The sequence below is a fragment of the Cygnus olor genome, chromosome 3 (genome assembly GCF_009769625.2).
Source record: "Cygnus olor isolate bCygOlo1 chromosome 3, bCygOlo1.pri.v2, whole genome shotgun sequence".
In the NCBI taxonomy this organism is placed as follows: domain Eukaryota; kingdom Metazoa; phylum Chordata; class Aves; order Anseriformes; family Anatidae; genus Cygnus; species Cygnus olor.
Genome location: NC_049171.1, coordinates 51172681 through 51200290, shown reverse-complemented (window position 1 = coordinate 51200290; position 27610 = coordinate 51172681). Strand labels below are relative to the sequence as shown.

The 27610-nt window shown below is 38.4% G+C and overlaps 1 protein-coding gene across 3 annotated transcripts in view; it reads left to right on the top strand.

Moving 5' to 3' along the window:
- HS3ST5 (heparan sulfate-glucosamine 3-sulfotransferase 5) overlaps positions 1 to 26581 on the top strand; it is a 208128-nt gene extending 181547 nt beyond the window's left edge. For all 3 annotated transcript variants that reach the window (XM_040553065.1, XM_040553064.1, XM_040553063.1), the window contains exons 3-4: positions 19735 to 19873; positions 24837 to 26581. In XM_040553065.1, the coding sequence (XP_040408999.1) occupies positions 19767 to 19873; positions 24837 to 25767 (1038 nt within the window). In that variant the 5' untranslated portion in view covers positions 19735 to 19766 and the 3' untranslated portion in view covers positions 25768 to 26581. The remainder of the gene's footprint in view (positions 1 to 19734; positions 19874 to 24836) is intronic.
- The last annotated feature ends 1029 nt before the right edge of the window (positions 26582 to 27610 follow it).

Here is a 27610-nt window from a genome sequence, read left to right as displayed (position 1 = left end):
CAGTGTGTAACATAAGAGGCTTTACCTGAGCTTCAGAATATATATACACATATATATATAAAACTCGTGTTTTTGACAAAAGGGGGAAAAATATTACTCTTTTTTATCTCCTCCCAACTAACACTTTAACCCTCATTTAATGCTTGTCTTGTTTTAAGCACATGCTCCTGTGTTATTGAATCCAATACAGCATGTTTAGTTTTTAACTCCTGGAAGAGTATGAGTTTCATTGCTTGGGGCTGGACTGAGGGACAAGAGGAAAATCAGAGATTTGTGTTTTGTGTAGACAAAAAAGAGGCAGGGGGGGAAGGAAATAATATGTGAATAGGAAAAAAAGATTATGCATTCAAAAGCCTTTCACAAATCCAATCCACCTTCCTTCACCCCTCTACCCACCCCATGAAATTATTGTCTTTGATCCCATTTTTTGCCCTCTCCCTTTGTTCAGTGACGCAAGTATTTGACCCATGCCCTGAAAGGTAGCAATTCCCATTTCCTTTCCTTCTCAACTCACATAATGAAGAGGAACTTTTTGAAAATAAATGTTTATGAAATTGCTTTTTTACTGTGAGCTCAGTACATTTGTGAATATTCATGCCAAAAGAATCTAACATGACTGATTACTTAGAAACACAAACAAATACAAATAGACTGGGAACACAGTTAAAATTTGATTTCTAATTTGTTGTAGTGGTTAGGAGCATATTTTAACTCAATTTCCCATGCTCTCCATGATTACTGTAGGCTTGTCAATAAGAAAAACTTTTACCAGTGAAATATCTGGATAGTTGCCCTTAAATAAAACAGTATTGTTTATGCCTTCTAATCAAGGATACTGTTTACAGGGCAAATAACAGTTAAGTCTTCTTTACATTATTGACTATATGATTTACTTCTTTTTGCAACTGCATTTAGAAGTGCTAAAACCTCTCTTCACTCTTTATCATCTCATTGTCTTGCTGCAGTGCGTGAATGTAGCATCAGTAGTCATATAAGACAGGTACAGATCAGAGTCCAAGCCACTGCTTGCCTGCAACCAACGGCTGTGGCACTCTTTATATTATTTGTTTTCTGTTCTGTAGCAGAGCCTGGAAAGATGCTTAGGGAATAGCACATTATTGGACATAGGCATAAAGACTTCATCAACTTAATGGAACAATTAACTCAACTATTCTGTTGCTCTTGATCTGCAGAATTTTACTTCAAGATTAGAGTGATAAGGTGAAGATTAACACCTCTGGGTCAGTGGGACTGATGAGACATGATTTATTAATCCTCAAAGAAAACCTTAATTGGACACTGGAGCACTCCTTCCTTCATCGTTAAACACTGCCAATTCCCTCGATAATTAGGGTAGATGGTGAGCGTGATTGAGGCTTATTGTAATTAGATGCACCAAAACCAAGGTAATGATTTTTTCCCCTGGGAATACCATGTGTTATTTTCTCCACGTAAATCAGCAGTGATGTTTGCAGTCACCTGAAAAATGTCCCCTACATATAGCCATTGAAGACCCAAATATAACTTACAGAAGAGAGGAGAAAAACGGTATTCATATTAAAAAAAAAAAAAAAAAAAAAAAAAAAAAAAAAAAAAGATTTAAAGGAACTGTCTTAAATCTTGGCTTTCAGAGCACAGAGGATTTACTCTTCAAGCAGGTTAATGAGCAGGTTGATTCATTCTTATTTTTTTTAGCTATCATTACTCATTCTCTCATCAGGTTATTTCCATTAAGAGACATTGATTTATAGGAATAAGCACTCCTCTAAGGAGTTTGGTTGGTTTTGAAACTAAATTTTGGAAATACTTTCTTTTTCAAAGAAATGCCCTTGTGCAGGCAATCTAAAAAATGTCTTCATTATAATGCAGCTGAAGATGGGAGAAAAGACCGTTGGAATACAATCCTAGCTACTGTACCCCAGGCTGAAGAAACAGAGCTGCATGACTTCAGGATTCATTAGGAAGCTTGGTGTAGTGCAGAGCTGATGAAATAAGTTAACGTTCTCATTAGGGGACTGGAGCAATCACTTGGAAAAAGCCTCCTTTGCTACGTTTGTTTACTGTGTCACAGGAAACATGTCCTCAGTCAACTGGGATAATCATTGTCAGTGTTTTACATAGTTACAAAGCAAACTAATAAGCCAGATTGTCGAATTATGTCAATCATGTCTAAACATCAACAAGCAAATTGCTGTATGCAGATGGGAAATTTGTAAAAAGCCTAGATACTCAGTACAGTGTGAACTGTGCAGACTGAGATAGTGATATAAGACTACCATCCAGGGGGTTGTGACTTTCCACCATGTGTCTCTGAAGTCAGATTGCTGTCTGTATTAAATTGCTTGGTGACACTTTTGACATTTAGGGCACTGACCAGGGAGAACTTTTATCATTAAGTGTTATGTCCTGCTTCCCCTACCCCATCACTTTACCCACAATATTATCACACATAGTTGTTTTCTTGTTGCCTCCGCTGTGGTCCTCAGGATTTATTGCAGCTTCACACCTAGACTGGCTTCCCAAGGCTCCAGCTGAAAGAGAGATGAGGACCAAGAAGTGCTGTCAGAATATTTTCTGTTAAAGACAAAAGAAAATCATATATATTCGTACACAGTCCTGCTGGGGATTGGAGTCAACTTTTAGCCCAGTGTTCCTGATGTCAGTTTTCTGAGTGACAAAATCCTTTTGGCACTTGTCATCTTTGCACCAGACACTACTCTGGGGGGGAGAGGACCTGTTTGTGGCTGGTAGTTGCTGAGTGCTTGTGTGATTTCATCCCTATCCAGGCTGATACATGAGGGACAAAAGAATAAAGAGTTTAAAAAATATTATAAAGCTTTCAGAATACTTAAATAGACTGAAGTGAAGAATGCACAAGAAGGCAAGATAAAAAGTAAGACATTAATCTGTAGAAAGAACAAAAGATCTATTAAATTAATCAATAGGTCTTTTACAGTGGCAAATATAATTTAGTTAAGGAAAACAGTGCAAGAAGAATATAATGAGTTTTCTACCCCTTTTACAAGCAAGGACTGAGAAGAACAGTTAATGACTGATAGGTATATTCCTCAGAGAGGAAAAGAGTCCTCTGGAGGGTGGGCTTGGAGCTCTGATGAAGTAACAGAGCCCAGTGCAAAGTACTGTCCTTTAGGAATGCAGCCTTGGACCCACAACAGAAAGATGTCATCTCATCAGGAAGACTGGAACATAACACACACCAAAACCAGTTTCAGTCTTTCCTCATATTTTGAAGGAAATAGCAAGGAAGAGATATGTATTAATTCCCCAGAAAATTTAACTGCCCTTCAAGAACATAAGGAAACAATGGGAGAAAAAATAATTTATACTGTAAACAGGAACAGCTGTCCATGGCTCTCTCTAATAGGATAACCTCTCTGCTATTGTAGATACCTCTGTAAGTCACTCTTTCCATTAGGCAAGTGCCAAAGATTCGATGTTGGTTCTGCCCAAAATGTAAGTTGGATTGTTCAAATACAATGAAATGTGGATTTGTTTATTTATTTATTTATTTTTACTGTGGGGAACATTGTATGCCTTTATCCAGTTTTTAGATTCTAATACCAAAACCCCATCATTTTCATGGTCATTCTTTAATGAATGACTGGCTTAATATTGATTTGTTTTTCCAAGGATTCACTCACAGTGCTGCAGATTTTTCACTGCTAAATGTCCTGTTGTATTGATTTCCACTGATCCATGATCATTCTTATTCGGGATTTGTTCATTCATACTGCATAGTACAGAGTGCTTGCTCCATACTGTGTTTTTTTCCTTTACTAACATCCCCTTGAAATGCTGTCATGAGCTACCAAGAGTTCAGGAATTTGGAGACTCAGACTTTTACAACATCTCTTCCCCGTAGCATCAAAAGACTTAACTCCAATATTAGTTATATTTTTACAACTTCTCAAGAGTTTTAACTGTCACAGTCTGAAACAGGGTGCAGTGTCCCTTCTTCTAGTGTTGAATGTTCATGGCCAAATACAGGCAACTGCTATTCAACAACAGTTTCCTAAAATTTGGGCAAGGGGAATGCGAGCAGCACTAAATTAAACTATTAGTGCAACACACAGAAGGGGTGGGGGTGAACAAACTTAACAACTGTATCATCCCCCATGTGAATGGAGTGCTGATGTTATTAATTTAAAGCTGAACCAGCCATCTGGGCTCTTTAGCATCCATATATGTTATGTTAGAGTCCGATCCTCAGAAAGGAGGAACCAGGGAAAACTTAATCTGCCATTCTGAAGAAAGGCGATGATATTTCCTTTTCTCAGTATGCAGCAGCCTTTGCAGAGCAGGAATTTAGGAGACCCATGGGGTCTGTATGTGCTAGCAGGCACAAAGGCTCATTTTAACTTCATCTGGCCCTTTGGGAGAGAGTAAACACACAGAGCATTTTTCTTTCTGCACAACTTCATAGTAAACTTCCAGAGGAGCATAAGCTTGACAGACCTCGCTGTGCCGTTCTAACTAAAATAGATCTTCCTTTAAACAATTGATTACATTAAAATAAATATTAAAAAAAAAAGAAAGAAAGCACAGTCTTGTTTCAGTTTCAATCTCATTAGAAAGACAGCTATCGCTAAGCTATTGTATCTTGTGGAAAAAAAAAATGCAACTCAATTGACTTTAAAATGCAATCAATGAGAAATCACACTTGACATTTTTGATTGGGACTTAATTTGATTTGGAATGGTTTTGTGTCCTTGTAGACTATTAATTAGAAATAATAATAGTATTGTTCTTCTACAGAAATTTCAAACACATCTGCCTTTCTATAAAGCAGATGGTTGGTACAGCTCAATGCACTGCCAGTCACAGCGAGGTCTCAGCTCGATTACTTCTGTTAGCTAGCAGGGGAAGGATCTGATGGAAAAATGGTAACCCTGAGCGGAGGAAGAAGTTGTCAATGGAGTGTATATTTTCCAAGCTGCAACTTGAGAGGCAGCCATAGGCAGGAGGACCTGTCCTGTTATCATAACATTGCAGCCATCAAGGCTTGGGACACTGTAGGGAAATGTATAGGAATGACACCATCGTAGCAGCAAGAGCCTGCTCTCGAATCCCAAGTATTAAATTGGTGTCAAATAATCTGATCCACAATTTTATCCAAAGCATTATGTTCCCCTCTGAATAGACCTTCCTTGGCCAAAAGCAAACTCAATTGCATTATCTTCTGTTTCTTCAAGGGATAAGCCTAGCAGCTGCTGTTGTTGTGTAACATTTATATCCTTACAGAGGCTGCAATAACAAGAGAAGCTCCGTCTGCTGGGGCTGGCCCCTGCAGTAACCTTGGAAGTAACAGGATGCACAGTGTTGTGCAGAACAGGCTCTCTCTGATAGGAGACAATTGGGTGGTTCCCTATAATTTCTTTTCCTTTTTACCTTTACACTGCAGAGTAGATCTTAGATACTAGTCTGCGGAAGTGCTTTCCATTAATATTCTGCTGACAGACTTCATTTCAAAGCAAGTGTTTGTTATTTTCATAGATGGAAAGAAGCTGTTAGTGTTCTAAGAGATAAGATATTTTTTTTTCTTTCTTGCCTGGTACATCAAAGGGTACAAACATGTTCATAGTTCTGTGGCTGGTTTCTGCAGCGTATGCTGATAGAGCTGTGAGGGCTTAGGACAAGGAGCGTGAACGTGCATAGAGGGTTGGTTTCTTTTTAATCATCCTTGTTCTTCACACAGCAGTGTGAACAAAGCCTGAAGTTGGGCTGCCTGGGAGCATGGGCAAGTTGGGCAGAAGCCCAAAAGCTTCTCCCTGGAAAAAAAAAGGCAGCTGGAGAGAAGAGAGCAGGGGGAGCAGTGGCCTTACATCAGGGAAACATTTTTCTGCCTAGGAGTTGTGTATTTGCATAAAAAAAAAAAAAAAAATTTTGCTCCTGGAGTCCCAGCAGATATGGCTCTCAGGCACTGAACTGTTCCTCTGACAAGGTGTAGTTAGAGAAACTTTCTTCTGCTGAGGCTAAGGTGGCATCTGTTCTGCGAGTAGTTTTATCTGTCAAGGACTCTGAACAAGCACCCTTCAGAGGCAAAAACTATATCTACAAATTCAAAGGAAAAGGAAAGAATAAACATTAAGTATAAACATAACAACAATCCTTTGCAATAGAAGAGAGCAAGGTTCTCTTCATATATAAAACTTCAACTCCATGGTACCTTTGTACCTACTGTATGTCTATGCTTTATAAAACAAGTTAGAAACTTCCCGTGCTGACCTAACACAACATAAAGACATCACTGCAACATCATAGTCCATAGATAACTATTAAACAGATAACAATAAATTGGAGTGAGGTGGTACCCTCTCTCTTACCACATTTTCCGGAGTTTGATTCTGTTGTTAACAAGAATGTGGCCCCTGCCATCATCCCACCTTCTTGGATTCTTAATTGTTATTAAGGGTACTCAGTCCCACAGACTACTAGATACATTAAATTTGATCATACGCAATACAATTAATACATTTACAAGACTAAAAGTTCCTGCCCCCTCAAGAAGAATTGCTCAGGGAAGTAATACAGGACATTGATTTTTAAGAAAATAAATATTTCTAATGAGAAATAAGGTAGGTAACAGTAAGAATTTTCATGGAGTCCTGAGAGAAGCATCTTCAAAGACTGAAGAATTAAGGGAACCTGTAGGTCAGACTCTGCTACCTGAAAGAAATTGATGAACTAATCCACATCTGGTACTAGTAAAATTATCTTAGGTAACACTATAATATTGCTTTCTTCTTCTAGACTGTGATCTTGCATTTGAGAAAGCGGTGCCTGTTGCAGAGATGCCAGGAGGAGAGTCCTTCACCTGGGTGGCTGTCAGCACAGGGGAAGAAGCACATCACAGCCATCCATCCCCAGTCCTGACAGCACCCTTGCATGGGGATGCAGCAGAGCTCAGCAGAATCAGAATCAACATTTGTTTGTGAACATATTGTACACTCCGGTGGGGGGAAAAGACTAGTGTCTCTTTTACTCTCTTTAAAGTGAAGTAATCGAGAAGCTCCTCTGTTCAGATACTACTGCAACCGGGAGGCTATGAGATGAAATACTTCAAAAATTAACTTCCAGGAGATGGACTTGAAGTGTATAAAAGAGGATCCTTCTCTGAACTTAACCATCATAGCACATAATTCACTAAAGCTTTAGTGGTGAATTTATGATGTGGAAAAATTTATTTCCTATCACATCTTCTCATTAAAAAAAGAGAGAGAGAGAAAGGAAAATAGAAATATTTCCCACATAAACTTCAGTTGCTTCTGGTGAAATGGCAGGATGAAAAGAGTAATTAGGATTCAAGGTCAAAATGGAATTCTTTTTCCATCCCAGTCCTTCACACATCATTCTGCTAAATGAGAGAACTGTAGAGAGGAAGAATTAACTGATTTCTTTTAAGGTTAGTAATTGTAAATGCAAAATGAATATCGTTCTGCAGACATGGTGCCAGAGGACAACGCGAGCTAACGAAATAATGGTAGGCCTGATAAATAATTTATGCACCATATCAAAAGCTGAATGAGATAAAGAAATGGAGAACCCATTTGAAAATTTAGAAATTGCTCAAAGCCCTTCTTCCAGTGACTCCCAAGAGGCTGAGCACAGAGCACTAATAAACTCTGTGACCGTGTATAATTCATAAACTTTCCCTCTTTTTTTTTTTTTTTTTTTTTTTTTTTGATTTTCAGTGCTTACAGTTTATATTTAACAAAGCAACAAAGGATGGAAAAACCCTGGTAGCAGTTGAGAGGAGGGCATAAGCCAGCTGATTCCTCCGCTTAGTCTATTCACAAAGGGCATCTGTTTTCATCCCAAACTACACATATATCCACCATTAAACTTAACACTTTGAAAATGGGAAAAGAAAAGAAAAACAAACAAACAAACAAACAAACAAAACAAAAAACTGCTCATATCCTCATGCTTAGTTTTTATTTGTGTCTTTATGCCCGCTATTACAAACTGAGATTACAGTACAACAGAAGCTATGTTGAAATTATTTTTATTAATGATATTCTTTTACAGCTCCTGGTTAAAGTTCAGACTGGATTTGTAAATGATCCATTCAATGGCCATAAAGCAAACTCAGAGCAAACCTGTGGATTCTGTCTGAAGGCAGTGGGATGTTTCTGAATGCATTACACAGAAACTTCCATCTCACTCAGCCACATTAGAAAGATATTAATAAATATTACTAAATTTCCCCACACACACAAATCTAGAAATTATTTTCAAATAAGATTTGCCTTGAAATGATTTCAACTGTCAAAGTAACAAGCCTGTGAAGTCATATTTGAAAAGACAGGGTGTCAAGGGGGGTATTTTTAACTCTTTACATGTCAACACTTTGTCATGTGATTTCATGCACAGCACGATTCAGTTGCACAACCAGACTTTTAAAATCTGTTGTGGATCTCAGCAGCTTGACAATTTGCCCCTTTAAGGATGCACAATGAAATAGTTTAAGCTGTTAAGATTTTTTCTCCTAGATTATCTTGGAGTTTTACTTTTTATTTTTGCAGTCTGTCTGGAAATAAGGGGCACTGCCCTGTGGCTTTCTGAGGGAAACCCTCTGCTTCCTACTTTGCATGCACAAGCAGGGTGCAGCACATTTCTCAACCGTGTGACACATTTCAAGCTGCTGAAGGGCTGTGATGGCACCTACAGCCTTTGCTAGCACGTGTCAGAAGCAGACGGTCTGCAGACACCAGCAGACTACTACATGAGGAATATCCAAGCTGCTTCCCACCAAAGACAGAGAAACCACCCAGCACTGTCAGGGCACCTTTGGTGATTTATTGGCCTTGGTGGGTAGATGAGAAAGAAGGTGTTTGCTATCAGCAAACTACAGAAGCAGCTACAGGGCAGCTGCACTTTGGTGATGTGCTGCATTGGTGCACAGCCTGTCATAAGGCTGAGGAGAACAAAATCCATTCCTCAGATCTGCCCTGCCTGGGCCTGAGAGCCTGTTCAATGTTATTTGAATATTGTTTACTTCATTAATTTCCTCCTACCATCAATTGATGAATAAATTATTCATAAGTAAATTTATAAATTATTCTACCAACTCTATTGACGATTGAATAATATTGACCAAATAAATTATTCACTCTTTTTTCCCCCACCAATTGACAAATAAATTATTTGTATCTTTTCCTATATTATTAGATCAAATCTTCCATCTGTTGAGACATTTGTAACGTCACTCCCTGATGTCTCCACTAGTAGTAAAACACTGTAGAACTTTTTTTTTTTTTTCCCCATAGGAAGTTGAATTAGTTTAACTTTATTTCATACACGTAGTGCAGTTGTTTTGAATACAAGGTTATTTTGAATATAAATTGACATGTGGAGGTGTTTTTTTACATTTCAAAGCCAATTAAACAAAGCATTGAGATATTTTGCAGTCAATTCTCAGCCAACAATACATTTCAATATATTTGAAATTGTGCAGATTATTTTACAGCTTTCTATATTTCTACAAAATAACCAGTGTTGAGGCTACCACCAGCCCATAATCCCAATAGGCATTATAATGTAAGTTCTGTAAATGAATTTCAGGGGCAAATGTAGCCAAACCAGACAGATATCTTGAATAACGACCACTACAAACGTGAACTGCATAGGCCAGAGGTTATTTCAAATTCCTGGATAAATCACTACAGCTTCACATCTAGCTAAATCCGTTGATTCTCTCTCTTCTTTCACTGATTCATGACTAACTTACGTGGTATACAAGTGATGATCCTTCACTGTGGCATCATTTTTAACATATATTACCATGCAAGCAAAATTTGTCTACATCCAAAAATATGGATAGTCCATGTGGTGTCAGTCACTGTGTTAGGTCAGGAAAAAATAAGGTTAACTTTAATAAACGAATATATCTTTAGGAAAGTGATGCTAAATCATAATCACCCATAAAGGAAGGATTAGATTCTCTCTGTTCCATGGAGCTAAACTTAGTCTAGCAAGCCAATCAAGCTGCATTAGTGTGAAATCAGGATAAGAGAAGGACCATGAATAGTACACCAAAAATATTCAAGTCGCTCTAAAGAGATAGATAGAGAAGGCATCTCCTGCCAGCAGAGGAGCAGCCTGTCTATGATTTTTCAGGTGTGACTGTGGTGAGGATCAGAAGCACACACCTCTCTGCTGGCATCTTTCTTGCCTCAGAGACCTACCAGTAAAGGATGTACAAAGAGGTTTTGGTTGACTTTTTTGTTTGTTTTGTTTGTTAGTTTGTTTAATTTAAAACCATGGGAAAGGCTTATTTGCCAGGCTGGATACATGCAAGAGAGTGAACACAGCCCCGAGACAACAGTTAATTCTGCAGCTCATGCTGCCCAGTGGGAGGAAGATGAATGGGCTGTGCAAGGGAAACGGGACTGCTTAGCAAGCAGAGAGCTCATTTATAGAGAACTCTCTGGCACTGTGCAGTTCTGTAACACCTGGTTGCTACAGACATGAGCTGTCTCTCCTTTTCCCCTTTTTTTCCTCCCAGATGGGGGCTGTAAGCTGTCACTCAGGCCAATATAGCAGTGTATTATTGGCCTTTAAAACACATGCACAGCAGAAAATCACAGCTCTTTCATTTTCAGAGAAAACTGTTAATAGGTCTCCCTTTCTCATGAAGGTGTTATAACAAGTCCCTGGTTTAACTGGAATTGATATTTTCACTTAGATTTCATCATTAAAATAAGGAGCACTTCTTAGGGAGATGTTATGACTAGGACCTACAGAGGAATAAGCATCTAGACGTTATATTTTGAAAATTAACTGAGTTGTCTTTGGGGTCTAGTCTTTAAACTCCTGTTCTCCCTGTGCCTCCAATACAAAACCCATGGAATACCAAGAAATAGATATATACAGAAAGGCATTGAGAGAAAGGGGAAAGACAGAAAAAAGATGCCTAGACAAATGTGTGGTCAGAAACACAGGCTGTAAGAATGATTTTGGCAACATTGTCCAGAATGAGTGTGAACAGAGCAAAGTTATATTTGCCAAGGCCAGAGGAAAGACCACTGCAGTATTTAAGATAAAATGGTGATAGGAATCCATGGAAAAAAAAATATATATATATGTGTATATATATATATATATATATATACATAAAATTATCCTTTATACAAGGTTTTGGAGAGTAGTCTGAGCTGAAGATGGCTCAGACTAAGGGTCTGAGTAAAAGATTGACGCTACTGATCCGGAATGTGTGCTCTATACTAATTAGTGTGGTGTTTTTTCATCAGTAGTGGAGCAGTCCAGGATATAAGTTTGGACAAGAGAAAAGAAATGAGCAAGTGATCTACCTAAGGATATGCAGGTGGGCAAGAGAGAGCTGACTGCTCCGCAGGATACACAGGGAAATCTGCAGCTGCCGAAGAAGCAGATCACAGAGTCACAAACACAAATCTTGCACTCTGAAGTCCTTAAAGAGCTTCCAGCTCTGATCAGTTTCTTTGTCCCTAAGGACAGTGTCCCAGGGGATGTCATCCACTAGGTTAACAGCTGCAAGTTTGCTCTACCAAAGTTCAGGGTCCTGACTTTGCTTTTTGCCAGGCTCGTATTCCTTGAGATGACAAACTCAACTAGGGCTTGGTTACTGCGGCCCATACTGCCTCCAGTCCAAACTTCTTTCATGAGTTTATATGTACTGGTGAGGACCAGGTCCAGTGTGCTTCTCCTCTGGCTGGTTTGTTTAAACCCTGGATCAGGAAGTTATCCTTGACACACTCCAGGAGTCTCCTGGATCACTTACAGCCTCCTGTGTAGCTTTATCAGTGAGCAGACAGGGGATTGAAGTCCCCCATCAGGATGAGAGCCTGTGAGCTCAGTGCTTCTTGCAGCTGAAGAAGTAAAGCCTTGTCAACAGGCTCCCCTTGATCAGGTAGCTTTTGGTAGACCGTAACCATACCTTTATTCGTCTGGACCTTAACTTTCACACACAAGCTCCCAACCTGTCTGTGTCTGTTTCTCAGAGGCAGCTCTTCACAATATATCCCTTCCTTAACACAGAGGGCAACACCATGCCCCTCCTTCCCTGCCTATCTTTCTGAAAAACTTGTAGCCCTTAATTGCTGTGTTCCTTTTGTTTGATTTGTCCCATCATATTTCCATGACAGCGATTAGGTCATGGTTTTCTAGTTGCACAGTGGTTTCCAACTCCTCCTGCTTGTTTCCCATCTGTTGTGCATTGGTATAGGGGCAAAATAGCTGGGCTATAGGCTGTATCACCTTTTTGGAGGAGCCCTCCCTAATTCCTTTGGGACAATTCACAGGTATTTCCCTGTTGATTCCTAAAGTGCCAATGTTCCCTAGTTCTTCTCTGTCAATTTTTGGTTGCAGCTGTCATAATGCCAACTGGAAGAAATGAGGCTAGCATTCTCTTTTGAAAAGTGTGAAATTAGTATCTATTATAAACTTTCCACAGTCAGAAATCCAATTCCACGGGTTTTCTATCACAGCATCATCAGCTCCAATATTCCTGAGAAATGAAGCAGACAAGAAAGGTGCTCATTTCAGAAGGAAAGAAGGGAAGTAGCTGGGGAAACGCCATTAATATGAAGAAAAGGGCTAACCCTATCAGATTAATCTTGTGCTCTATGAAGAGCAATGCAGAGTAATATACACCAGGATGCTGGCAAGGAGACAGGCATATGTATTTTGGACTAATGAAGTCCTATTAAGATCTATGTGTTTGGAAGTGTTCCTGGAGCACTGTAGCTAAGCATGGATCATGGCAGCCTAGTCATCTTTCAGCAGAACACAGCCGCCTGCCTCGCTGGCTCAGAGGCAATAAGGCAGTTTTCCTAAGCAGATGTGTCTGAGACCTCAAGGGCATCAAAGAGTCTGAGATTCCTAACTACTCTGACAGTCTGGCAGCAGATCTGTTTGGCACAGGGCAGCTTTGCAGTTGTTTCTCTCTTTCGATTACCACTTTGCTCAATGTCTTTCATTGAGACTGAAAAAAAAAAAAAAAAAAAAAAAGAGTTTGGACTGAGAAAGGAATGAAAGGAATGAGACAATGAAGAAGAAAAGAAGAAAAGAAGACAATGAAGAATGAAACTACAGATAGGTGAGCACTGGAGGTATCTAGACTGAGATGACCTATGGACAGTGGACTAAATAACTAGCCTCTACTGTTCTCTGTAGGCTTCAGAGAACACAGACATCCAGGCATACCACCTGAGCCAGCCATGATAGATTTCAGATATGAATCACAAATGTTTTCCTTCAGCACTGATAGTGTGCTAACTTCTGTGAAAGAATCACGTCTGTTTACCTAATATCTGCATACAAATGCTGAGTTTGTGGATGGTTTCCCAGAGTAAAACAAACTTTCTAGAGAAAATATATTACACCTTTGTTACACAAAGAACTGGCTTCAAGGGCGGCTTAAAGGCAGTTGTAAATGTCAAAACTCTATAATAGCAGATAGGAAAAGGTATTTTTAAGTTATTGTCACAGCAGTGGCATAAGATTATAGGAAATCTTTATGTTGGAGTTTATCTGCATCCACTACTATTTTCTGCCAACTTTGCTGACATTTTCTTCGCCACTGTTTCACTGTTTCAGTCAATATGAGTTATGAGGAGAAAAGGACATGTTTAGAAGGCAGGGACATTTATGTGAATCTGTGAACTTGCTCCCTGTAGTGAAAGGGTTTCCATCTTCTCTTCCTTCAGGTCCTGAAATGTGTACTAACATTACTTCATCCCATTTAATTCAGTAGTATTTAAGAGAGAAAAAGAATGAAACGCTGTAATTACTCATCTGAAATTAAATTGTTTTTTGATATTGCAAGTATGAATTACTAAGGAAGATTTTTGAAAAACTGAAATTGAAATTCCCTTTCTACAGGCTCAGACCTTTGTCCTTCCCACAGAAGATTCGTATTTTCAAAGCTTTCTGTTTTCATTATCTATTTTGTGGTACAATGTTAAAAAAATAAAAATAACAAATAAAATAATAATAATTGTCAGTTCTTAGGCTATTAGGAATGAAAAATCCTCTCTCTAATGAAATGTCATGTTCTGCTTTATCATGATCATTGCAACTCTTTAGTGCATTCCACATGATGCGTTAGTATTGTTGCAATTAAACTGTCTAAGCAAAGGGTACTGGGAAAAATACAGAGGGTGTGTATCTTTTCCTTGCCACTGGCCTAGACTGTTATAAGTGGTGACCTTGCACAAAGGGAAGGAGACCTAGAGGAGGCTAAAGAAAGAGCAGGTGCATGACTGGCTATTTCTGCCAGAGCATGCAGATCATGAGCTGATAAGCTGATGCACACAATTTGAAGGATAAATTTCATTCTTTCCCTAACGCTATGAGTTTTCTAACCTCATACAAAGACTAAGTGCTTGATTTGTATGAATTTTACTCACAGTGAAAAATGCAAGAAGCTGTAGTTAACTTTCTAGAAACATAATGCAGAAGCAAGAGAAATGGAAATGTGCCAAGTGGTCAGTTCCGTGACTTGTTTTCTCAGTCACTGTTTAAATCCCACATAAACACAAAGATATTTTTGCAATGCATGAAGACAAATATTTGTTGGTCAACAGATGACCCCTGCTGGTGTGCCAAACAATAAAAATAATAATAATAATAAATTTTTAAAAATCCAAATGATTGATAAATTCAATTTTAAAAAATCTTATTTATTATTTCTTCAGCCTCCTTTGTGCATATGTGTCAGTGGTTTGTACTTCACTTTGATTAGCACATCACATCACTCCATCAAGACTGTCTCTCTTCAACCTGCTTATTCAAGGATTGCATGTTGCCTTCCTTTCTTACACCTCTCTCCATAGTCAACCATGCTTTATTCATTTATCAATAGCATCTTCTCATCTCTGCCCCAGGGGTCTAAAAATTTCCCTCTGATAATTTTCAAATAACTTTCTGATGGTTTTGCTGCCTCATTGTCTGTTTATTTGGAATAGGTTATTATAGCAACAACTTCTGGTTTCAGTGCTTCTGGAAATTTGTTATCAAATTCAGACTTATATTAGTGGTGGCATCATTGTTGATAAGGTTTTGTTTTGTTTTCCCATTTTCACCCATTTGTGTTAGCCAATGGACTAAACTTTTGACTTAACCACTGAACCTTTCAATACATTTAGTCAATGATGTTGTATAGTGGCATATGGGGGTATAATTCCTTCCCTCTCACAGAGGGCAGGCCATTTATTTCACTGCCACCATGTTTCTGTCTTGGTACTCTGGAAAATTCTTAATGTCCTAAGTGATTTTAATTTCGTTTGTTGAAATATCATGGGATTCCTGCTTCTTAAAATTACACTTAGGGCATATGTCTTCTTCAATCTAATTGGCACCCGTTGTAATGTGCCTTATGTCACTGTCTTTGCTTTCTTTCTTCTGGGTTGCCATTTCAGGTCTTTAGCACGGCCACCAGAGTGAATGATGCTGTTGCCTGATCTTGTCAGCCCCATATCCCATAAAATATTCCTTTTACTTCCACATCCATCTAGCAAGTCTTTATAAAGCTTCTGATTATACTTATATTTTACATCTTTAATTTAAACTTAATTTGACTTTGACGTAACTTGAACCTAAAATTAACTTGTGGGAGAGTTCACCAAAAATTTGCTCTATTTGGCCAGCACTTGCAACATCTTCCTCTATCCACAGTCATCGTCTCCTTAGGAACAGTCCATCTGTTTTTCAGTTGGTATTATTATCATAGTTCTACATGGTCTTCCTCTGTCTTCTCTTGGCAATTCATTCAATAAACACCTTCTTCTCACTTACATTCTCCCGTGGGAAATGGGGCTGAGTGAGGCATACACATCAATACACTAAATTAAGCCTCTTTATTTAACTTTTCCATGCCAATCTAACAGGTTAGGTTAGTTGTTCGTCTGAAATTCACAAATCATCTTGATCTTCTTCTTCTTTTTTTTTTTTTTTTCTCTGTTGAACACAGTTTCATTTCTAGAAATTACATGTTCTAAATTGCGAATTATGTTGTTCTTATGCATTGTGGATATCCAGGAAATGACTTTCTTTGTGTATTTTCATATTTAACTGGATTGTTCAAGATAGGTGTCTGTGATGTAAGCCCACTGGAGATTTGCACCAGTATACTGTCATCTCATTTGGTAGGAGGTTCCACATTCAGCATCCAGCTACTGGCAAACTTCTGCCTGCTGCTTCCCCAAGCCTCCTGCTGCTGTTCAGAAGCTGGTGTTTGAGTTCAGTCATGGTCCCTAACAGAGATCAAAATTCCAAAAATAAAATCCTTATTTGCTTAACTACTAAAATCTTGTCACTTTGGATTACATTTTATCTTGCCTTCCAGCTTCTTGTTAGGTTTAAAAGTGCACATTCCCTACAGTAAACTTTGTGCAGCTTATAATGTGTCCCAGAATTTTTGTTTCTTCCATTTTTAAGTGTTGCTGTGTTAGTCTCCAACAACATTTCTGCCTTAGGGACCTTCACTTTAACCACATTCTGATTGCATTAACTCTGTGGCTTCAATACCACTGTTTCTTCAGTGCTCTTCTCTGTCACATGGAGCTGTCTCAGTACATCCAGTGCAAGATGTAGCCTTTTCTGAAGCTGAGATATTATTTTTCAATATTTTGTTTTATGAAAACAGCTAACATCTGAGAAAAGTATTATAGTGGACACAGCCTCTCTAGAATAAAGCTCCTTCTGTGGACTTTAAATTAAATGCTGAAAGTAATAACAAAAAATACTTAAGCAAATAAATAATGTTACATTGGCATTTCTAGCGAGTGTTCAATACTTGTTATTCTGCCAAAAAGGTTTTCATATGTGGAAATACACTCAGGTACATAGAAACACAGAGCAAACAGAACATTTATTTCTTTATTTTTTCCCATTGAATTTTATTGCACACATGAATATGGAACGAATAAGACCATGTGGAACTTACTTCCTGAAACAGCTTGTCTTCAGTTTTGTCTTTAATTGATTTCATTATGGTCTGATGACCTCCATAGCCTCAGGGAGACCTGCAAGGAGGAATTAACTATAGTCCAAGAGTGTGTGAAGGAGGACATGTGGAGAGCACTTTTGTTTCATGTAGAGGGCTGTTTCTGAGAGAGGAAGTTCAGAACCAATTGTTGTAATACAGACATTATACTTTCATTTGGAGAGAGTAGCACTGAAGGATTTAAAACTGGAAGCCTATGAGAATTTGGTATCCTCATCATGATCATCATGTCTTTCTCTTTCCCCTTCTTTAATTAAATAAATTAGAAAAGTAATTAGCTGTAGCATATTAGCAGTGATAAAGTATCTGTGCATTTTTCTTAATTATTAATGTTCAGCTGTTTTTCTCTGCCTTGTTCAATGTCTAGCATTCCTCCTCCATACAGCATTTTTATGTCTTTTGTTCGATGTTAAGAAAAAGTATACTAAAAAAAAGAAATGCTTATCACGTAGTTAAGGCACTAGATAGGAATGCAGGCACTTCACACTGAATCCCACTATTGCTACAGGTTTTCTCTATGACCTTGAACAAATCACTTAATCTCTCTCAACCTTTGTTTCTCATTTATTTTTAAAAGGATTATAATACTCCTGTCTTTCTATTTACATTGCAAACTCCTTTTAGTCTGTTTTATATGATTCTTTTTGCAAAAAGAATCTTATTTGAAAGTTCTTATTATAGAGTTGCTTTTATCTATGTGGAAAACAATATGTTCAGTATGATAGGTTATACGTAGCTATGACTTGACTATTTAAGGAGTTACTGTTATTATTAGCTCAGCAGAAGTGTATTACAGACTCAGCTGGACTCAGAGCTCCAATGTTGCATGCAACAGATGATGGGTTAGAGTTTCAAAGGCTTTCTCTGTACCAATAAATTAAATGTGCTTCGGTCTGACTATACTACTGCCCTGAAGAATATCCATATGGAGTGACCTGCATCCCTACTATTCAGTTCACCTACACCTAGCACTGAGGCAGACAGGCTGCATGCATGCCGGTTATTGGGAGTGAATGGTCTCTGGCTTGTGCTAGCTGCCAAACTGTATCCTAGAATCCTGTGAGACCTTCCTGGGCCAAAAATATAACAGTATGGTCAGGACAAATAAATATTTGCAAGCTTTTTTTAACAACAGCCAGTCACACCTTGTACTCTTACTACCTTTTGTGCTTCTGCATATAGTCATATACTTCTAATAATCTGTCCCTGTCTTGCCTGATGCAATCCCAAGGGTGGGAAAAAAATAAAATAAAGTGAATCGCAAAGGGAGGTTTAGTCACAAAACTTAAGAGACTTGACATCAAAAAATCATTTAAAATAAGTTGTGAAAATTCAGAAGGAAAAAAAAAAAAAAAGCTGTTTTTGTTGAAACTGATCCACAACACATGAAACATTCCCTGGTCTAGGGAGTGACAAATGAATGAGTGGTTTATGTTTATGTTTTTTATATCAAGAGAATTAATTTGGTGAATAAACATTCATCTGGCAGGTAGGAGATATGAGCCAGTGAGGGGACTTGTAACTTAAGTCTCCTGTACACTTATAAGAAAGTCCAAGACTGGAACAGAGTGAAGAACAGCATCGTCTTTAGCTGTGCTCTGAAAGGAAGGACTGCTCTTTCTCTTCAGTTCTCAGTAACAAAGTATTTAGGCATCCAGTCTAATGAGTCTGCTAAATAGGTTTGCAGTCCCAAGCACCAACTTAATTTCAAGCGAAGAGTCATGGGATATTCCTTTTGCGAATTTGGGCCAGCTGTCCTGGGTATTTTCCCTCACGGGTCCTGCTGTATCCCCAGTCTCCTTGCTGGCATGGCAGCAAGAGAAGTAGGAAAGTCCTTGGCTCTGTGCAAGCACTGCTCTGCAACAGCTAACACATTTATGTTTTTTGGATTTTCATCACAAATCCAAAATATAGCACTCTATGAGCTAGTATGGAAGGAAGAAAAAAAAAAAAATCTTTGTCTCAACAAAATCAGGACAGTGGGCTTTCGGTAATCTTTGGCACACATCAGAAAAGGAAATTTAAGTCCATGCTTAGTTGTTCCTATAAGCTGGGAATGAGTAAGGACATTCTCAGATCAGAGACGACAGTTTGCATCCCACCAGGTCCTAAGGTGACAGCCAAGGCTCGTGTCAGGCAGATGTAGTGCTTAGGGGGTTCTCCAGCCAAAGCTGACATGCAAGGAGAGCTGACAGGATACGTCACACACTGTCGCACTGCTGTTGAAAAAATGTCCATGTGCCCAGCCTAGCTACATGCTTCTCAGGTCTGCCACCATGAACTTGCTGGCACAGATCAGGAAATGTAGTGGTTTAGATTTCTGTACAGTTAACATTCTAATAATATAATAGAGACACAGTAAACCTGCCCCACGCACTCTGTGCACAGGATCTTCAAGCCCAGTTCTTGATGCTATTACAATATAAACCTCTTACACAGCCAAGCCCTAAGCTGTGACTATTAGAGAGCCCTAGTGATGGTGGTTGTAGCTGAAACATTACTTACAGAATTATCTCCCTTGTCCAGATGCACTGCCTGGTGTTACTATGTGGGACAGAGAAACAGTAGCAAACAAACAAAAAAGTTTTAACTACTCATTTTGCAGTTTTGAAAAATTTTTGCAAATGTGGCTTAATTACTTGCAACAACTGATCAAAGGCCTGTTACGAAACATCACCCTGCATATTGTTTTCTGATGAGAGCTTTATATGTTCTTTTCTCTGCAGACTGAAGAAGTCCTGAAGATTGATGGAGGGCCATGCTATTCAAACAGCAGGCGTTGCTGAGACAGAAGCTCTTTGTGCTCGGCAGCCTTGCTATTGGAAGTCTCCTATATCTAGTTGCCAGAGTTGGGAGCTTGGATAGGTGAGTCGTTCAGTAGCTGCTCTCTTAATTGTAAATGTGCTCAGATTGTCTGAGCTTTTGTTTAAAAGGTCTGATTTTTTTCCTTTTCCTTCCTTCCTTCCTTCCTTCCTTCCTTCCTTCCTTGCTACTCATATATAGAAAGACTGTCCATCCTAATACTGATTTTCATTGTTCTTTCCTTCCCTTTGGAGAACAGAGTAGAAAAATAAAGTTGCAGGTCATCCCTGTCAAAGTATTTCTGTCTGCCCATTTGTATTCTAAGCACACTGACACTTGTTTTCAGAGAAGAAATAAAACAACATCCAGTAAAAATGCCATTACGGTAGTTCATTTTTGTCTGTGTGCATCTGTGTGTTGACCTCTACTTTCAGCAAAGCAGTTATGATGTATTTATATACCATCTTTACTAAATTTATGAGCTAGCAATTAATGTGCTACAGTGGTAGTTAAAATTAAGTATGAGCCTGCAGAGTAGCTCGTCAAGTTTTGAATATTATTTCACTTGAAAGATTGCTGCAGGGTTTGAGAATTTTAACTGTATTAATTAGCCAGTATTTTCTAGAGTTGAAAGTGCTAAATAAGTAAATTGTCTCTGCAAGTGATTTCCTGGAGAGCAGTATAAAGTCCAGAAGAGGTAATCAAAGAGTATTTGGCACTTTTGACCAGGCCAATTTTTGGCTCGTTGTTGACAGTGTAACAGTGGTGTTACCTACACCGACCATGCTGGTTCTGCCACCTTCACAATGGCCTGGGACTACTCTTGTAGGTGCTGCACAAATACAGTATAGAAAAAGCTGTTTTGAAGAAATGAATGAAACAAGACTTCAAGATTGCCAGAAGTTGGTAGACAGTTTGTGAGTGTCTTATTAGTGATCTTTTAAAAAATGGAAAATATTAGTTGAGTTCAAACATGTGACACAACACTGAATAAACAATGCATGGAAAATTATTTGAAAATAGATATACCTAACATCAACTGAGTTCCATCTAAGGTCAATGCCTGCCTTCTTCATCTGCTTAACCCCACTTCAGAAGAAGAGGGAGACCATGTTCTCAGCTAGGACTAACTATATTGCAAATTAAGCTCCAGGATTTATCTTTCTTCCCCTGGTGGTCAAAGCATCTCTGATGCTCCAGAGGTGAAAACTTCACTGAGATTACGGTGATTCCAGAAATGGAGGCAGAGGTCCTTATTGGTCCCTGAAACAGTATATTTTATGCTGGAAGGCATGAAATCTAATTAACCTTATGCTATTGTCTACGCTTGCACATCTACAGGATTTACTGATGACCATAAAATTAACTCACCACAGTATTTGACTCATCGACCTCCTGTGGCAGTGAATTCCGCAGGTTTCATATATAATGTTGCCAATGGCAATAAAAATCAGTTTCATTTTCTTGCATTACCCAATGTGGAAAATACCACACTGTGAAAACAAAGCCCTTTATTTGCACTTGTTATGAAAAAGAGATAAAAGAATCACTAGAAAACATGAGACAAGGATTAATTAACTGGAAATGTTCCACCTCTGCACTAGGGCCCAGTCCAAACTTGAACAAAAGATCTGAGGATTGCTTATTTAACAGCCTCAAGAATTATTTGAGTTTTCTTAGGAAATTACTGATAGCTTATCTGATTCACTGAGTCATAAAGTCTGATCAACTGAGCACCTCCCACCATGGAAGTCCCCCGTCCTTCAGATCCTGAGTGCATGGAGCTACTTCACTTGTAGAAATTCAAACAATTTTTTCCCCTGGAAGTTTTGAGAAAATCTGGATCAACCTTCACGTTGCTTGATTCTCTAACTGGCAGCATGAGGAGCCTCCACACTCAACTTTGATGCTCCAAATTGCTTATGCTGGAACCAGTCTCCTAATCTTCTGCCACTGTGAAATTTGTATTGGGAGCAAATTAGCCACTGTTTTGGATCAGGAGAGACAGTGAAGGCAGCAACACTACTTGTTAAGATTGCCCAGACTTATTTTAGCTGTTTTGATATCATTGTGGTTTAAACCAGACGGCAGCTAAGCACCACACAGTAGTTCACTCACCCTCCCCCCTCCCTCTCTGGGATGGGGGAGAGAATCAGAAAAATTAAGCCTGTGGGTTGAGATAAAGACAGTTTATTGGGACAGAAAATAAATGAATATAATAATAATAATGATAATAGTACTACTAATAATAATGTGTACACACAAGTGATGCACAATACAATTGCTCACCACCCACTGACTGATGCCCAGCCTATCCCAGAGCAGCCGGTACCCCCACCCCGGCCAGCCCCCCCATATTTATTGTTCAGTATGATGCCGTATGGTATGGAATATCTCTTTGGCCAGTTGGGGTCAGCTGTTCTGGGTCTGTTCCCTTCCAGCTCCTGCTGCACCCCCAGCCTGCCCGCTGGCAGGACAGATCGAGAAGCTGAAAAGTCCTTGGCTTAGTGTAAGCACTGCTCTGCAACAATTAAAACACCAGCATGTTATCAACATTGTTCTCATCCTAAATCCAAAACATAGCACCCTACCAGCCACTAGGAGGAAAATTAACTGTATCCTAGCCAAAAGACAGGACAGACATTTATCAAAAATATAGTTTTCTGAGATTATCTATGCCGGATTTTCTCAAGAAGAATATTTGTGAAGTTTTACCATAGCTGTTTGAGAAACTGACTGTTTTGGGAGAACAGCTTCAATGATACAATAAAGGTCACATATTCTTTCTTCACAAACAACTCTGTTATTTTAATGCGAAAAAAATAGAGAAGCAAAAATATTAGTATGGTAAACAATTGTATCTCAGAGTTCAACTACCCACAGCTGATGCCTGTTTAATCCCTCAATAGCCATGGTCTTTTAAAGAATATTCTTATTGTTTAGAGAGAGAAGAAGAAAGGGGAAAGAGTGAAAATACTGAAATGTAAAGTGTTGAGGAAGGACTCTTAACAACATCCAATCTTTCCCTTAGGCTACAGGATATCTAAGTATTTATTTACTTTAAAGGAAGCCACCCTGTTTGACAAGCTGTTGTGTTATGCTGAAGGCAGTGCTAACTGTCTTTTTGAGGGAGAGATAAAATTAGTTGAGATGGGTCTGGAACTGCTGTTGTGGAATCCTTTTTGCTTGAAAACAAATAACAACTACACAGAAGGAGAGGGAATAGAAGAACAGAGATAGCAATTGCAGCTTCTGTTTCTTATGTTTTTAATTGCCACCGTGTTGCAGCAGAAAGACTCTTACCAGCCACACCACAGTCTGACCAAATAATATCACAGTCAAGTTGTTTAAGATGTTGCTTTCAGGCAGGTTTGCATCTGTGTTGCAACAGTTTTTGTGACTAAGTCAGGCTCTTACTCAGTAGATGGCAGAGAGCAAATGAAGAGAACAGAAACTTAAGAAAAGAAATAACAGGAACTCACTTCTCATCACACTTTGTCATTAGTCTGCAGGACTTATCTAAAGCTCATGTGAACCCAGCAATTTCATCTGGGTTATTTCCTCAGCTCTGCCTGAACAGGGCATATCTCTCAGCATCTGGATAGCCAAGGAAGCAGCTATTGGGTCATGCAGAGGGATCAAACTTACTTTGTCCCAGCTATCAATTGTCCTAGCATCAGTGTCAAATAGGAGACCCCAACAAGCAGTGATGGATGGAAAAGCCACAAAGAAATAAATAATTCTGTCCTGAAAGCAAGGTTTGAATAATATACAGTAAATGAGTGAGGGGCCACATGCTGAGGAACCAGAATAAATACTAAATACCTAAACAGCTATTAATGAGCATTACCCATCTGGTATACTGGCTGAGGCAGGGGTCCTGTGAAAAATAATAGCATGTGGTCATGTAATTTAAAAAACGTATCATAATATACTTGCACAGCGAGCTCATATTAGAATTGCCTAGGCAACCTTTGTTCTTAGATATCTTTAATTTTAGAGAGCATGTCTCTGCAAAATTATTAATGTTATTTTTTTTCTGTAGGACCTTGGAAGTTCTGCCTATGTACTGATTTCATCTTCAGTGTAACATTGGCTTGTATAAAGAACAAAGCACTGATTTGGGAGTGGAAATGAGGGATTTTTCAAGGTCCTGTAGGAGCAAAATTTTAATATTTTTCTTACCGACTCATTTCTTACATTCATTGACATCAAATACAAGAAGGAAGCAGTAGAAAAGTAGAAATTACATGAAATAATTGCAGGTGAATGTAAAAGAATAGCACAAACAAACAGGGGAAACAGAAGACACTAAAGCACAAAAGGTTGGTTCAGAGAGAGGATGCACAAATGATGATAAGAAAATCATAGGTATAATGATGCAATAAATGTATTTTTGAAAATTTCTCTTCTTGTTTTTTTCTGTTCTTCACCAACCATGCCTGATTCAAAACCTTGGTCTCTATGATTCTGTCCCAGGAAAAACAATGGATATCTTCTAAACAGGAGGGAAAATATTGAGAGTTGATGCCTAGAGAGCTGTTTTTAATTTGTTTTTCCCCTCTTCACTAAAAAGGCTAACTCTGGATCAGTAGCTAATAATGCTATGAGAAATAGAGGAAAGAATTCAGGCTAGAATAGGACTAGTGGTGGAAAGACAGTACTTAGATGAACTGGATTTTTGGATCAAAATGACCAAATAAAATTCATATTAGAATGTTTTAAGAACTGCTGAAGCAATCTCAAATTAATCAGTAATGTGGGAGGTGAGGTAAGGTTCAAGAAGCTCCAAGAAGAATAATCACAGTGCCTATGCTTGAAAAGAGCAGAAGGGTGGAGGAATGGGTTATTCAGACAGATCATAGCAAAATACCAGAATAAATAATCAAACCATTTGCACTAATGTTAATCTCTGGCAAAATAAAAGTTGAAAAACACCACATTGCAAAAGGTTTCTATGAACTGTACAGAAATCTTGTCTTAAAAGCTGGCCTCTGTTTACAAATACATCTTCTGTTGATTACAGACTGCAGCCCCTTTGCCCCATCGATGGTCAGTTTGGATCCCGTGGCCAGGAAGAAATTGCACTGCGAGCTCTGCAGTTCAAGCGAGGGCTACTCCACGAGTTCCGAAAGGGCAATGCCACAAAGGAGCAAATACGACTGCACAATCTGGTTCAGCAGCTTCCCAAGGCCATCATCATTGGGGTGCGGAAAGGAGGCACCCGTGCGCTGCTAGAGATGCTGAACCTTCACCCCGCAGTGGTCAAAGCTTCTCAAGAGATTCACTTCTTTGACAATGATGAGAACTATGCCAAGGGGATTGAGTGGTACCGGAAAAAAATGCCTTTTTCTTACCCTCATCAAATAACAATTGAGAAAAGCCCTGCATATTTTATCACTGAGGAAGTACCTGAGAGGATTTACAAAATGAACTCATCTATCAAGTTATTGATCATTGTCAGGGAACCCACCACAAGAGCTATTTCTGATTATACTCAGGTGCTGGAAGGCAAGGAAAGAAAGAACAAAACCTACTACAAATTTGAGAAGCTGGCAATTGATCCTAATACCTGCGAAGTGAACACTAAGTATAAGGCAGTGAGAACCAGCATCTACACAAAACATCTGGAGAGGTGGTTAAAATACTTCCCAATTGAGCAATTTCATATCGTAGATGGAGACAGGCTCATCACAGAACCACTACCAGAACTCCAGCTGGTCGAGAAGTTCCTAAATCTTCCTCCAAGGATAAGTCAGTACAATCTATACTTCAATGCCACCAGAGGGTTTTATTGTTTGCGATTTAATATTGTATTTAACAAGTGCCTGGCAGGTAGCAAGGGACGCATTCATCCAGAGGTGGATACCTCTGTCATTACCAAATTGCGCAAGTTCTTTCATCCTTTTAATCAAAAATTTTACCAGATCACTGGGAGGACATTTAACTGGCCCTAACCTAAACTTCATACAAAACTTTCTGTTGCACCTGAGACGTGCAGTAATGTCTCTGCTAAAATATGCACTTTTCATAGACACGGCTATCAAAGTGACTACTTTTCATGCATACATGTACATACGCAGTGTGTGACCAAATATACAGTGGGATAAATTTTTTCTACAGAGTAGTAACTAACATAAATTTACCATCAACATATTTGTGTCTTTTAAGATATACTAATAAAGGAAAAGGAGGTATTTAGGGAAACAAAGTCAGACACCATTAAAAGGGTCAGTGTTCCTCTTGCTTGGTGAAGTGTTTGTGTGACATAATTATTGACCTAAGCGGAATGTTAGTTTATGCCATACAAATTCATGTCAAAAGTCTGTGAAGCTGTGAGAAAGAATAATATTCAGGCTATATTTGGTATGTATATTGCTGAAGGAATACTGACACTTTAAATATAGTGCTGAATTTTTACAATGAGAGTGGATGGTACTATTTTCTTATTATTTGAAATGAATAACTTATCTCATACAAACTACATTGTTTTGGAGTTCCTGTGGTGAGTTTGCACTATTGTTTTAATGTATGGACCATAGTGTCACTTGTAGCATGTCAATCATGTGTCAAAGAAAGGTCAAATAAGTTTTTCTTCTATGCTTGTGTGTCAACAAAGATAAACATCGTGTACATAGTGTACAATGTTTGTAAATACTGGTTTCACACTAAGTAATTCTATTTTGTAAACTGAATATGGCTATTTAATTTATTGTGAAAATTAAATTTATTGTGGTATTTAAAAATGGAATGGATTAAAGTTACCTATATGTGCAACTGCTTTTTACCTTTGTTTGATGTACATCATTGTGGGGCTTTAGCCCAGATAAATCATGTGCACGTACATGTGAGAGTTGCATGTGTATATTTGGTTTCTAGACAGTCAAGAATACCGATACATGAATTGAAGCTGAGTTTATTAAAAAACTCGACCGTCTGGGAATCTGGTGTTATACACAGCTCAAAGAACATTATTGCTGTTCTGTTACAGCACTTTGCAATAATTAATTCAGTTGCAGTAGCCCATGAGGCTAAAGAATGACTGTAAAAGATAGCTATAAACAGGTATATCAGAAACACAGAACATCCATTGAAACCAATACAACAGACAGACAAAGCAGATTAGGAGTTACAGAGATTTCATCACTGAAAGCTGGTGATGTTTCAGAAGTCAGGCAAAACTGTTGTGATTCTTCTGCTTTTATCTGCTACCATATGCATCTGTTCAGAAAAAAACACAGAGTTGTTATTACCTGTGTAAACATATAGTTCATGTATCCATTCAGTAAGTTACAAGAAATTAATAGAGGAAATGAGTGTTTTAATGCTTTATACATTGTATTAGTCCTAAGGTGAAAAAAAAATATATATATATATATATATATACATATTTAGTATATTTTAAAATAAGAGGAAGGAAGGAAGGAAGGAAGGAAGGAAGGAAGGAAGGAAGGAAGGAAGGAAGGAAGGAAGGAAGGAAGGAAGGAAGGAAGGAAGGAAGAAAAAGAAAAAGAAAGAGAAAAGAAAGACGGGAAGAGAAAAAGAAAGAGAGAAAGAGAGAAAGAGAGAAAGAGAGAAAGAGAGAAAGAGAGAAAGAGAGAGAGAAAGAGAGAGAGAGAAAGAAAGAAAGAGAAAGAAAGAAAGAAAGAAAGAAAGAAAGAAAGAAAGAAAGAAAGAAAGAAAGAAAGAAAGAAAGAAAGAGGAAAAGGAAAAGCAGTTTAAAACCAGCCCCTAAAGATTGATAAGGACACAGATTTTGGAAGGTATCCAGAACATCTGAAAATTCTGACCTATGATAGC